The following is a 14,085-nucleotide window of genomic DNA, read 5'->3' on the forward strand; positions in this document are numbered from 1 at the left end:
TTTCGTTTTCTAAAGATCAAGACTACTAACGAGCCTAAAATTTTGTTACTTTTATTGTTATATCTTGATCTTACAATTTTAATCTTATTTAATTAGATTTCTTAGAAATTTTTCAGAAAAACAAAAAATCGCATTTTTATGAAAAAAAATTTATTGTTCGTTAAATTCAAATAATGTCTCGAGACTTGTCCTGCTAGTTGTTCCGAGACATAACGAGATAAATTCCAGGAAATTATCGTAAATCTGGACTTCTGTTTATTTTTTTATAATTCAGGGACCGCAGTAACCGGAAGTGCGCTCTAGAAACCTCAAAAATGCGTGTTTTGCTAAAAATTGACAGAAAAACAAAAAAAATAATTTTTGGAAAATAAATTATTGTCCGTTAAAAGTACAACTTGCATGCTAGCGAAGGCAGCTAACAAGATAAGAGCAACATAACCCAAGATTTTATTGTTTTCTCCTGAGCAATTATTTTCGGTATTTTTGTGAAGAAACAGGAAAATCCAAGTGAAAAATGTCTCGCGGAAGTTCAGCAGGATACGATAGGCATATTACAATCTTCTCTCCTGAAGGGCGATTGTACCAAGTTGGTAAGAAGTGCAAAATATGATTATTTATCCCTGACGAGGTTAGGAATTCCCCGAATGACTATGCCAAATTTTATGTATTCTTCCCAGAATATGCATTTAAGGCCATTAATCAGGAAGGATTGACTTCTGTGGCACTCAAGGGGAAGGATGTGGCTGTTGTGGCTACGGAGAAGAAGGTCCCGGATAAGTTGGTTGATCCCAAAACCATAACTCATCTCTACCGGATCACGAAGAATATTGGATGCGTCATGACTGGGAGGATTGGTAAGGAATTCCTATTGGTTTGGAGACATTTTGTGGAATATTGGGAGTAACTGGATGATTTTGTTGCAGCTGATAGCAAGTCTCAGGTGCAGAGGGCTCGCTATGAGGCAGCCAATTGGCGCTATAAATACGATTATGACATTCCGGTAGATGTTCTGTGTCGCCGGATTGCGGATATCAATCAAGTTTACACCCAGAACGCTGAGATGCGTCCTCTCGGGTGCAGCATGATTCTCATCTCGTATGATGATGAGCAGGGTCCGTGTGTTTACAAGACCGATCCCGCTGGTTATTACTGTGGCTACCGTGCGGTCTCTGTGGGTGTCAAGCAGACCGAGGCCAACAGCTTCCTGGAGAAGAAGTTGAAGAAGAAGACGGACTTTGGGGTGGATGAGGCCATTCAGCTGGCTATTACATGCCTCTCCACAGTCCTCACGGCGGATTTTAAGCCGTCCGGGATTGAAGTGGGTGTCGTAACAAAGGATAACCCAGAATTCAAGATTCTCACGGAAGATGAAATTGATATCCATTTGACGGCAATTTCCGAGAAAGATTAAGATTTTTTGTACGATTTCTTTTATTATGATAAATACAAAATTATTTGCCCGCCACGGTAGCCAATGGATTTCTCAGGACGAGAATAACTGAGTCTCCGCGGAGGAACATTTTTGAGATGAAGCGATCCTTATTCACGGGCTTTACTTTCTTCTTTCCTTTGCCGGTCCGGGGAACTTCCGTCCACATTTCTTTCACATTTTCAAGGACCATGTTGCAATGCCGGTCGAATGCTTTTACGCGTCCCAGAAGCTTCTTGTTGTTGCGGCAGTTTATGAGTACCTGAGTGTTGTTCTTCACAGATTGCGTGAGCACAGAAAGGGGCCCCGTGTTGAATTCCTCCTCCTCCTGCCGGGCCAACTCTTCCGGGGTTAGTTCAGATTTCGGCTTAGCCAGTGCCCTTTGTGGATACAATTTTATGTTAATACTCTTTCTGTGTATTGTTTATTAGTTAATCTAGTCTTACTTACATGATTTATTGTGAAAAATGCGAGAAAATCGAAGAGGAATTTTCCAAAAAACGCCACAAACGTTTTGTTTGTTTTCTAGAGACGCACAAGAAACATTTCAACACACACTTCCATAAAACTCATGCACACCAACTCATTTTTTGTATACAAAAACGAGTTTTGTTGCATCAACAAAGGGGTTCATCAACATTGTAAATAAAGTACGAATGTTTGATTATTTTTATAAGTTAATTTTAAGTTTTCTTTCCTCTAAAAAAAACTATTTGTTTTTTTAGTTTAATTTGACCAAAGATATTAATGAAAAAATGTTGTTTTCTTTGCGTATACAAAAATAAATAAAACACTCAATTTTCAATTGAAAACCTCTTGCAGAAGAAACACATGTTTTTAGGGGATGCAGCAAACGTGAAACATTTCCTATGCACGTACGTACACAGGGTTTAGTTGTGTGCGTGTTAATACGTGTCAGTGTGCGTGAAGTCAAAATGTTTCTGTCAAAATAATAAAAATTCGGGGGATGTTTCAATTTATCTATTTAGCAAAATATCGGCGAAAATGGGTCTGGCTCTCTCCCGTGGTGCTCCTAGTGGTGACCCTGTTCGTGGAAGTGTCCACAAAGTGCAGTGAACACGACGAAGACCCCAATGGCTCCTGCATGAATGGCGGATTCTGCAGGAATGGGACTTGCGTGTGTCCGGAGGGCTGGCAGGGTTCAGAGTGCCAGTTTTGCGGTGGAAAAGTCAGGTAAAATATCCTCTCTTCATCCTCAAGTCGTGGACAGTGTGAATTAGTTGAATCCGGGCGTGTGGGAGTGGACAGAGTGTCACACATTTGGGGGCGATCGATAGTCTTTGACTTCTTTGTGTTCCACTTTTACCCCATGCTAATCCCCAATTCCTTCTTATCCAACAGACTCACCCAACCCTGGGGCAACATCCACGACGGCATCGGCAACTACTCGATCGGTGTAAAGTGCAGCTGGCTGATTGATGCCCGCGACCACGGTGTGACGGCCTCCCGCAGGCCATCGAGCATCCGGATCCACCTGGAGGAGTTTGCCACGGAGTGTGGATGGGACCATCTCTATGTGTACGATGGCGATAGTGTGGAGTCCCCGTTACTAGCTGTGTTCAGGTGGGCATCGCCAAACTGTAAATTTTGCCAGGTTGAAGGTATATTCTCTCCATAGCATGGAGAGTCAGGTGATTCATATTGACACATTTTCCACACACCGAGTCTATATTATGTACCTCCCATAGAAATATGCTAATCTTCGATATCGAGTGGTTTGCCTCTCGTTTAAGAAGAGAATGAAAAAAAAATCAGCTGCAATTATTTTTTTTTCTAATTAATTTATTGAATAACAAATGGGCATATAAATATAAATATTTCTCTACAAACTCCATGACCGTGGACAGATATTTTGAGATAATCATCTTATGCGTTGTTACTTCTTATCGTTCTCACTTTCAGTGGCCTCATGTACAAGCAAAACTTCTCAATTCGTCGCGTTCCGGACGTGGTGGCGCACTCGGGATCCGCCCTGTTGCACTTTTTCAGTGACGACGCATACAATATGTCGGGCTTCAATATTTCCTACAAGATAAACGGATGTCCCACCACTGATTCGCATCTCGTGTGCTCCGGACATGGTTTCTGCGACGAGGGAATTTGCAATTGTGATGCTTTTTATATTGGATCCGCCTGTAATGTGCCAATTTGTCCAAGCAACTGTTCCGCCCACCTTGGCCAGGGGGTCTGTGATCGAGAAGGTCATGCGTGAGTATTCTTCTTTTATTTTTTTTAAATTTATCCTGAAACAAAACTCTTTGAACCATTAAATGAAGAATTCAGCTGTCTAATCATTCGACTCAATGAAGCATTGAGAATTATCTAAAAGGTTCAATTAAATAAAAAGATACTGAGAAGTCACCTATGAGGGTTATTATCTGGTCATAAAAGAAATCTTTCGTGATAAACGAATTAACAATAAAATACTAATTTGCAATGCATTTTTCAAAAAGCTCCTTATCGGTGCATTTTCTTTTATCTTTAAATAAATATCATATGTTAGCATAAGGTATGAAAGAAGCCATAAATGGGGTTAAATAAATCACTATACAAAGCGGATTGCGAGACGAGACGAAGTTAAACGAAAGCCTTTAATTACTCTGCTTAAGCCTCTTTCAGGAAGTTAAAAAAAAAAAACAGAAAAATAATTTATAGTAAGAGTGACCTTGAAATACCCCTACTGTCGTGCATTTCGAATGTGTTTACCTCTTTCCTCAGGCTTATGAAGAATATTTGAGGGGGATAAATTGTTAAAAACACGTTTCTTCTTATTTACGACGAACGCGGAAATTTTGATGATATCACGCATTCAAATCAGTCTCTTCTACTAATATTTTTACTGTAAAAGAAATAGCAGAAAAAAGACCTTAAAAAACTATTAGATGAAATGCTCCAGAAGTTTTTCATTAAACCAGAAATATCCAATTCCAAGAACAACACACATAGCCATTTTGTCCCATTACTGGGGTTGGCTTCTCACACACAAATTTTGGCTTTTGATTTTAATGACCGGCTGCCGACCTGACGTCAACCTCAGAGAGGCATTTTTGTTGCATTGTGACTTTGTGTTAGGAATATTCCTCATTCATAAGTTTTTATCACAAGCAACGGTGCAGAGCAGTCAATATCAGTTCAAGAGTTGCCCCTCGTTGTAATATTGCACTGGTGGGAACGAGTGGGGGCATTCCTGACCGAATGAGATCTTTTTTCATATCTGCATTACAGCCAATCGAACACCACTGAGCCTCGAACCCGCCGACCCTCCCAGGGACAGAGCAAACGGACACTGGGACCGTCTGCTTTGCCACTGCTCTACTGGGCCGACCTATCCAATTCCAAGAAGATACATGTTTTTTGTTTGCATTCCCATTTTGAGAGTTCTCAAGAAGGAATAACAATATAACATGAATAATAACCACTAACAGCGATTAAAGAATTATTACTAATTGTTATTTTATTAACATTTAATAACAAAATTTCCTTATGATTGATTTTTTTTGACGAAAACAAGTTAAAACTATTCGTTGAATCATTCAAATTTATTGTTGATTGCAAATCAATTTTCCTTTCACACATTTTTGTGACCTCTTCTCTTGCTATTTTGCTAAAATTAGTATACAATATTTCAATATAAACATTTTGCTAAATCACAAATTTATCGTCTATTGCGTTTTAAGCTCCAGTTTGGCATTTTTTTTTTATCATTTGAATGTGAATTTGATGGTAAAATGTTTAATGTTGAACTTTGGAAGACTTTTCTCGTGCTAAGAGATCAATAAAATGAAGTTTTTTTTGGAGCATAATAGCAAAAATATTTTCAGCAAAAGGAAAAGAAATTCTTTTATAACTCTCTTCTAATGTTCTTCTTGGGTTATGTATGAAGGAACGGTGATGAATCAAGCTTGTTTTTTGTATTATCTTGATTGCATGTTGTACGAAAGCCACGTGAATTCATTCATTTTAATTAATTCATGTTAAACCAGTAATTTGGGGAATTTAAAGAAAAAAAAAACAGAAAACTAAGAACTTCCTCTAGTTTTTCCATTACTCTCTAACATTTTCAATATACTGTTACACCCAGAAAACTGTTGACTCTTCAGTTGGGAATTTTAATTGGGTATGACCGCTGCGAACTTGCGGACTGACCTAATAAATTCCCTTGTTAGAAAATTTATTTGCATTGCAAGAAAAAGTTGGCACTCTCCTATTTTTTTTTTGGATGTGGGTTTGTTTCGCTCCCCTGGAGATGTTCCCTCTAGCCCTTTGCTTAGCATTGTTTAAATGAATTGTTGCAGATGTTCGTGCAATGCTGGATTTGCAGGGAGCGATTGCTCTCAGCTGGAATCACTCGGGTTCTTTGATACGGTTGAACCAGATTTCGCCCCGGAAGGTAGTGCCTCGCATGGGGCAGCTGTTTGGCGCGATACACTCCACATAATTTCCGGAGAGAGCTACGGGCGTGGTCAGTTGCTGACAATGTATGATTTCAATGGGAATGTATGGGAGACGGCTCATGTGGAGGGAACAAATTATCCCGAAATGCGCTATGGGGCCTCAACGGTGATGTATGGGGATAAGATCTTTATGTATGGGGGTGTAATTGGCCACAAGGGGGTGTGCGGGGAGTTGTGGGCATTCGATGTGAGTGCACGCAGCTGGGAGAATATCACCGTGAAGATTGATCAGTGCAATGCAACGTACGCCATGTGTGGTCCCCTAAAGTCAGCGGGGCACACAGCGACGCTCATACCGGGCTATGATAATGGGAAGAAGGGCAATTATCAGTACATGGTGGTCATTTTTGGGCATTCACCGCAATTTGGGTACCTCAACACGGTGCAAGAGTACAATTTTGGCACGCGTGAGTGGAAAATTGTCACAACACGAGGATTCCCGGTGAAAGGTGGCTACGGACACAGTGCCAGCTATGACTGGCTGACGGAGAAGATCTACGTCTACGGTGGGATTGTGTCTGAGAGTGAAAGCAATCAATTGCTAAGCAATAAACTCTACAGCTATGAACCATTCACGAGAACATGGACACTCCTCACGGCTGCATCGACGGCGAGATTCCTCCATACGGCGAATTTCATCTCACCGGGTCTCATGATGGTATTCGGGGGGAACACCCACAATGATACGTCACACAGCTTCGGTGCCAAATGCTATAGTCGCGAATTAATGGTGTACGATGTGATTTGCGATTCATGGCACATTCAGCGGATGCCAGAGGAATTGCGTACTGATCTCGCACGTTTTGGCCATTCGGCGGTGATGTTTGAGAAATCCCTCTACATCTACGGGGGTTTCGACGGGCAAATGATTGGGGATATGCTAAAGTACACACCTGGCAATTGTCATAGTCTCCAGAAGCCGGAGGCGTGTCTCAATACACGTCCCGGGGTGAAGTGCGTGTGGGACATTCAGAAATCCAAATGTCATGCTGTTGCGGATGTGCAGAAAACCGTTGTCTTCAGCCGAGATCAGGATGTCTACATAACCTGCCCCGAAGTGAGTCGCATTAAGATGACGCAGCAACATCTTCATGATGCTGAGCGATGCGGAGAGCTGAATGATTGCCAGAGTTGCGTATCAACGTCATTTGGATGCACGTACTGCGGTGGAGGGGCATGTACGAAGGATAAATGCCGTGAACCATTGCTCGATGGGAATGCATCGATTCCCGTGAAGGAGATTGATCAGTGTGTACGAGATCCCAATCCTGTTTGCCTGCAATTGCATGGATGTCAAGCATGTACGGCTAATACGCAGTGCCATTGGGATTACGAAGCGAGTAGGTGCAAAGCGGCTGGGAATCGTACAGCTAATGATATTGTCGATACCCTACCGTGTCCACCGGCATGCGCTGCCCTCACGAGCTGTGAAAATTGCACGCAAGGTAGGTTAATTGAGTGTGAGTCATTAATTATAGATAAGGAAATTAAAGTTTTTGTCTCTTTCGCTTTTAGGTGAATGTATCTGGTGCCAAAATGAACAGAGGTGCGTGGATAAAAATGCCTACACAGCTAGTTTCCCGTACGGGCAGTGTCGAGAGTGGACTACATTGTCCAGCAAATGTAGGGCTGCTGTGTCCGGAAAGTCACAATGTGGCTTCTACCGGACATGTTCACAGTGTAGGGATGATCCAGCATGCGGATGGTGCGATGATGGGTCACGCACGGGTTTGGGTAAATGTCTCCCAGGGGGTGATAGTGGACCTCAGGAGGAGATGGAATGTCCAGCACATCGTTGGCACTTTACACACTGCCCCAGCTGCCAGTGCAATGGGCACAGCACCTGCTTAGATGGTCATGTGTGTCGTCAACCCTGTGGCAATCTCACCACAGGTCCTCATTGCGATAAATGCCGTACTGGCTATTGGGGCAACCCCGTCAATGGGGGCACATGTCAGAAGTGCGAATGCAACGGACAAGCAACGCACTGCAACAGTGAGACGGGCAAGTGCTATTGCAGCACAAAAGGTCTCGCGGGGGATCATTGTGAGAAGTGTGATGCAACAAATCACTACCATGGGGATCCAAGCAAGGGTAGCTGCTACTACGATCTCACAATTGACTACCAATTCACATTTAATCTCTCCAAGAAGGATGATCGACACTTTACACAAATAAACTTTCGCAATTCCCCCATGAAGTCAGACGTGGATGCTGACTTTACCATCATCTGCAGCGTCCCGGCGAAAATGAACATCACAATCCGTACGGCTGGAGGTCCGGAAAAACCCCTTATTACCGGTGTCAATTGCTCCACATTCCGGCATCGCTTCTCAAAGACAGAACATCTCTTTGGTGTGGAGGACAATGTGACCCTAACAACGTTCTATGTGTACGTGTATGAATTTCAACCGCCACTTTGGATTCAAATAGCTTTCTCGCAGTATCCTAAATTGAATCTTCAGCAATTTTTCATCACATTTTCCACGTAAGGATTTTTTTTGCTTTGTTTTATTTGATTTTTGGTTTAAAAGCTAAACTTCTTCTGCAGTTGTTTTCTTCTCCTTCTCCTGATGGCGGCTATTCTGTGGAAGATAAAGCAAAAGTACGATATGTTTAGGAGGCGGCAGAGGTTATTTGTTGAGATGGAGCAAATGGCTTCGCGTCCCTTTAGCCAAGTTATTGTGGAGATTGAAAACAGGGATTACAATGAACTCTCCCCGGCCGTTGAAACCATTGCGACTGTGCCGAAGAAGCGAAAAAAGGTAAAGAGATTTGTGAGAAGAGCCAAGCCTGCCAAAAGCTTATCCTTCATTTGATGACATTTCTTCTTTCAACTTTTCTCTCCTCCAGGACGCACCAAGTCCAATCGCCCTAGAGCCATGCAGCGGCAATAGAGCTGCGGTTCTTTCACTTCTAGTCCGGCTACCGACAGGTGAGTGAAAGTTTCTTTCATTGTTTCTAATTTGATGCAGGAAATGCGCGCAAACATTGCGAAAAGATGTTAATTATTTTAAGCAATATTCTCGCTGGTTTAAATTGTGCAAAATTTCAGTGCTTCCAATTTGAAATTTCGTTCACTTTCATATCCGACTCTAGGTCTTTTTTTTTCTAACTTTTAATATATTTTCGTGGTCTATGGAGTAATGTTGTGGTGTTGATGATCTAAAAGTGACTCATTGCGGTTGTGTGCTTAATTAATTCTACTTTGGGGAGTTGCGAGATTTAGATCGCAATCAAAACTTGTACACACTTATGGTTTATTCATGAAAATAACATTTTCGGATGCAGTCCCACGTAGAGAAAAAAGCGAAAAATTATTTTGCAGCATTTATTTCACGTGTTTATGATAATTTTATTCTTTTAGTTTGAAATTAAAACTCTCCTTGCAAATTCAAAAGGGGAGGGAGTAAGAAGAATTTAAGGAGCAAAGACTCAATGTGAAACATTCTCAAAGTGGAGAATTTCAAATTCTATACCCTTTATATTTTCTAAAAAAGAAAACTCGCAGTGAATGAATTTAACAAAGTGCGCCAAATTTCTTAGAATTATTACTTTAATTAACGAGGAGATTAATCATCAAACCCTATCGTATCATAAGAATTCTAATCTTGAATTCAGCTTTCGCGATATTCTTTGAAACTTGACGCTGTATCGTTTATTCGAGAAATAAGAAATAAATTAGAAGCTCCCAAAAAGGCTAATTCATGACTTTAGATTTCTTTGAATTTCTTAAATAATTTTGCTCAAAGGTTAAGTTCTAATTGTTAAAGAAGAGAGTTAAACCACAAAAAACAGACGTTTACTCCAATGAGATTCAAGGAAAATTATATTACCTTAAAAACTAAATAAAACTTCAACATTTATGGCTTTTAAGGGCCTTCTTATGTCCTTTTTTTTCTCTTTCCTTACAATCTTCATCACTTCTAACGTTCAACAAATAATTTGCCCTACAATGCCCTTCAGAGACTTACTAAATGCTTTAATCCTAGAGATACAGAGGCTTATTAAAAGCTTTCAATTTCAAGCAGAAATCTCCAATCTTTCCAACGCAACGATATCAATTTATTAACACACTCGCTATATTTCTAATACCACACAATTACCATATCTGATTTTATTTTTATTGCAAAGACTCTACGGTGTAAATACGCATAATTTTCACGATAATAATCTCATGTGGGAATAACAAGTTTTTAGATGAAAGTGAACCAAATTTCGTTGGTTTTTTTTTCTTTTTCTTGGAAAAAAAAGTAAATTGTAGAGATTTCTTGATTGTAAGAAAGCATTTATCATTGCGGCCAAGCGAAATTTCTTTTTAAAAGCCTAAAATAGCTTTAAGAAAAAAATGTGTGCAGTGTGAATTAAGTTTTCTATCTCTGCTGGGTAATTTAAAGTGTGTGTGATTAATATTAAAGAGTAGAAGTTGTTTTGTTTGGTGGGTGAACTTGAACGAGTTTTTTTTTGTCTTGAAAAGAAATACGAAAGTCAAATTTTTCCCATGCGATGCCCAAATTGTTGTGTTTCTCTTCCCAAATTCTTAACTCGTGAATAAATCTTATTGGAAGGTGGCCATCAACATGCTCCGCCAGGGCAGGTGGCTGGATTGGCGGTGGCAAGTGCTCTTGTGACTCTCGGCAATCCACGAAGGCCATCCATTGAGCACCCCAAGGAGCCTAAAGCTAAACGAAAACAGAGTCAACATCCAGACAGTTGTATATAAAAAATATATATTATATATATTTAAAAAAAATGAGAAAGAAAAAAAAAGAGGGACAGAGTGTTTTATGCAAAATATTTTAACAAAAAAAAAAGATTGCGATTATGATATCTAAGAAGAACACAAAATCTCTGCCGAAGGAGATAGAGAAGAAAAAAAGAAAAAAAAATGTGTGTGTGAATGTGCAACTAAAGTGGAAAGATTGATATATACATATATATTTAGTTTAACAATACTTATATAGGATTTTTTTTGAATCTTATGAAAAGAACTTCAAACTCTTATAAGTCTATATTTAGATACAAAATACCTAAATACTAAATAACTATCAATTACACAATATTCCCACATATTTAACCATCTAACAAAAGGTATATAAATATATTTTTTAATAAAATTGTGCTACTAGAACAACAACAAGAAATATTAGGAAAAAACAAATCAAATTGAGAGTAGGTTTTCTGCAGACGATGTAGTAAACGAAAAGACATTTTACTGCTGCCACTGATTAAAAAAAAGTTATGTAATAGAAAAACAAATTAATGAAAAAAACTGATAAAATAATATTTACTCCCATTTTTGCCCTTCCAATGTGTGTTTTAAAGGGTTTTATTTTCTCATTTTTTTTTAAAAATATATTTTGTTTAATAAATTCACGGAAGATTAAACAGATACACACACAATTCACGTTTCAAAGTGAAGAGAATATTCTAACAATTATAAAAAAAATAAAATTTATTAAAGAGACGTGAAATTTGTGAGAGAAAATAACTACAATGTAAAACATTTTTAGATAAAAAAAAATACTCAAGAATTTTAATTTTTAATTTAATGTGATAGTATTAGATTTGTAGGGTTTTTAAAAAAAATCGTCATATGGCAAGAAAGGAAGGTAAAAAGAAATATATTGTGCTAAAATCTGCAGCATCTAATATGAATTTTCCTCCACAGGGTGGCATAGTTGGATTGATTATTTTGTAAACTTAGAGACTTTTTGTGCTTTAGTTTTAAACGTATTGCGTAATTCCCGTGATTAATGATCTCTGACATTTTCTGATCGCAATGTTTTTTTTTTCAGTTATATTTCAAAAAATAAAAATTCTTAACGTCGTTTCAAATATAATACCCTCTTCATCAGGTAGGGGAGGGCGGGGCTAATAAAGTCACTTAAGGGTTTGGAAAAAGCTCAAAATATCATATTTCCTAGCTAGATAGAACAAAATGATCTGAGAAAGAGTTATAGAGCAGTAAATTTCCTAAAGAAATGAGCTATACATTTCGCTTTATCTGTTTGGGAAATATGATATTTTGAGCTTTTTCTAAACCCTTAAGTGACTTTTTTAACCCCGGTCTCCCCTACCTATTAATTATGGAAAATTATGCAGAGGGAATTGAGATATAAAAATTATAAAAGTAATAAAATAAATAAATCATTTATTACGGTGCAAATTGTAATATATTTACACAAAAGAAACTACTAATTTATTTGATTCTCACCACAGAATAAATTTGTGGGTAATGCAAGTGCTTTTATGCTTTGATAGTCATTGATACTAACTCATTAAAATTCATGAATTAAATTTCATGGCATAGAAATATTGTTTATTTCATAAAAGACTTTTAATAATTCTTATTATTTTATTATTCTGAAATTTTGTGGATACCTAGCAGTGCCACCCTGTATTATCCATACCCCTACATACAGTGGGACCCCAGTACAACGACGGCTTGGTTGAACTACTCTCGCGCATTGAAAATAATGAGTGTGAAGAGTATTTCCGAGTGGTCGTTGTACTGAGGTCCCACTGTATTTTATTATTTGCCCATAGGTATGATTATTAAATTTAATTTTTAATAGCTGCATTTTTAATGCTTTTATCATCACTACTATACTTAATACTATAAATATTTTTGCACATTCTGTGCAATATAATTTTATATTTTTTGCTGTTTTTTTTGTTTGTCATGCAGATAGGAATTATAGTTTTATTTTATGACATGAGAAAAGAAATGAAAATGATAAACAAAATGGTATTTGATTGGAAAGTTAGGTGGTATGTAATATCTGTATTAGGTAAAGAAAGAAAATGTGGTTGAGAAGTATGCCGGAAAAGGAAATAATCATGTGGAAAAAGGGTACTTAGGAGTTAAAAGAGAATTAAATGAAAAATAAATGATAATGTGTGAGAAAACAAGAGAAAATATTGTGTAAAAAATAATACAGATAAAGGCTGAATAAGTAAGAATTTTCACAAAAAATGTACGTGAGAAGGAGAAAATTTATATACCAGAGTATAAAATAGGTATAGTGTTGTCCCTCGTATAAAAAAAAATACAAAAGGCTTGGTCAACGTATTTCTCTGCATATTTTTTGCTCAAAACAACTGAAAGACCCTCTGCAAGATGCCTCAGACACGAATATTGTGTTTACCCTGTGAGATTGCTTTAAGACGAGCTGATTTTTTTAGAAGAAAATTTTTCTATATTGGGAAATGCAGGAAAAAATGGGATGAAAATGTGAGGAAAAAATCCCGAGAAATTTTTAAAAGTCTCTCAAATGTAAAATATAAACAGAGTTCGTGTCTGGAACATCTTGAAAGCTCTGTGAGTAGTAAATCGAGTAAATCTCACAGTAAAGAAGTAAAAAACAGAATGTGGATAAAAAGTCATTTCAATTGAGTCAGGTGAGTTTGGAGATTTGATGAGAAATAGTTTGTACGATATAATTAATTAATTAAACAAAGAGAAAAATCAATTGTTTGCCATAGTGCTTGTCTTCTTTTAATAGATTTGTTACTACTCCATTTTATGACCTCCCTTGCATATCAACTTGTTGGTCATTCTGTCTCTAAAGGAAAGTTCCCATTTGCATAAATTTGTACGCAATGGGAACTTTATTAGTTTGAACAGAATTCAGTTAACAGTCACAAAGTGTTCATGCAAAATATTTTCTTACAAAATAATTTTCAAACTAAAATGCATTTTTGTTACACTCCTCATGATTTTTTTTTAAATAATTCTAATATTGTGTAGGTAATACCCTTTTTTTAATCTCTGAGTATTAGGATTTTATGTATTTTTTTTACAATATTAGATGAGTGACTATTTTTACGTTATTAATTGGTTTTAGTTTTTTTTATGAAAAAAAAAATTCGGCAACTATATTTTTATACCGGAAAGGTCTTTTATTCTTTTATTATATTAATTTTTTTGTAAATATTGTGTTTTTTTAGGAGTAAAAAGATATTTTTTTACGTTTATTCAATGCATTATTAGGCAAAATAAATCATTACACATTAAACAACATTAATGAGAAAAAAAATGTAAATAGACATTACAATAAAAGGAGGAATCAGTTGGAAAATGATAATAAAAGCATGATTCTTTATCATATTTTTTGTGTTTTCCTTTTCACTTAAGAACGAGAATTTTATACAAAAAAAATCTTTTTTGGGATCTCT

General features: G+C 37.4%; 3 protein-coding genes across 3 annotated transcripts; 2 read left to right on the forward strand and 1 right to left on the reverse strand.

The window, feature by feature from the left end:
- Positions 1–404: 404 nt before the first annotated feature.
- Positions 405–1,470, forward strand: LOC129796787 (proteasome subunit alpha type-6-like). Its single transcript, XM_055838873.1, has 3 exons — positions 405–590; positions 678–854; positions 924–1,470. The coding sequence occupies exons 1-3, from the start codon at positions 515–517 to the stop codon at positions 1,409–1,411; spliced, it is 741 nt and encodes a 246-aa protein (XP_055694848.1). The 5' UTR covers positions 405–514; the 3' UTR covers positions 1,412–1,470.
- On the reverse strand, positions 1,452–2,016 carry LOC129796796 (probable small nuclear ribonucleoprotein Sm D2). Its single transcript, XM_055838885.1, has 2 exons — positions 1,880–2,016; positions 1,452–1,809 (listed from the first exon to the last, which is right to left on the reverse strand). Coding segments are annotated over exons 1-2 (360 nt in total). The 5' UTR covers positions 1,882–2,016.
- A 310-nt stretch (positions 2,017–2,326) lies between these two features.
- On the forward strand, positions 2,327–14,017 carry LOC129786919 (attractin-like protein 1). Its single transcript, XM_055822176.1, has 8 exons — positions 2,327–2,623; positions 2,792–3,013; positions 3,353–3,658; positions 5,746–7,349; positions 7,420–8,392; positions 8,456–8,669; positions 8,758–8,839; positions 10,473–14,017. The coding sequence occupies exons 1-8, from the start codon at positions 2,397–2,399 to the stop codon at positions 10,625–10,627; spliced, it is 3,783 nt and encodes a 1,260-aa protein (XP_055678151.1). The 5' UTR covers positions 2,327–2,396; the 3' UTR covers positions 10,628–14,017.
- Positions 14,018–14,085: the final 68 nt, after the last annotated feature.

The sequence above is a fragment of the Lutzomyia longipalpis genome, chromosome 1 (genome assembly GCF_024334085.1).
Source record: "Lutzomyia longipalpis isolate SR_M1_2022 chromosome 1, ASM2433408v1".
In the NCBI taxonomy this organism is placed as follows: domain Eukaryota; kingdom Metazoa; phylum Arthropoda; class Insecta; order Diptera; family Psychodidae; genus Lutzomyia; species Lutzomyia longipalpis.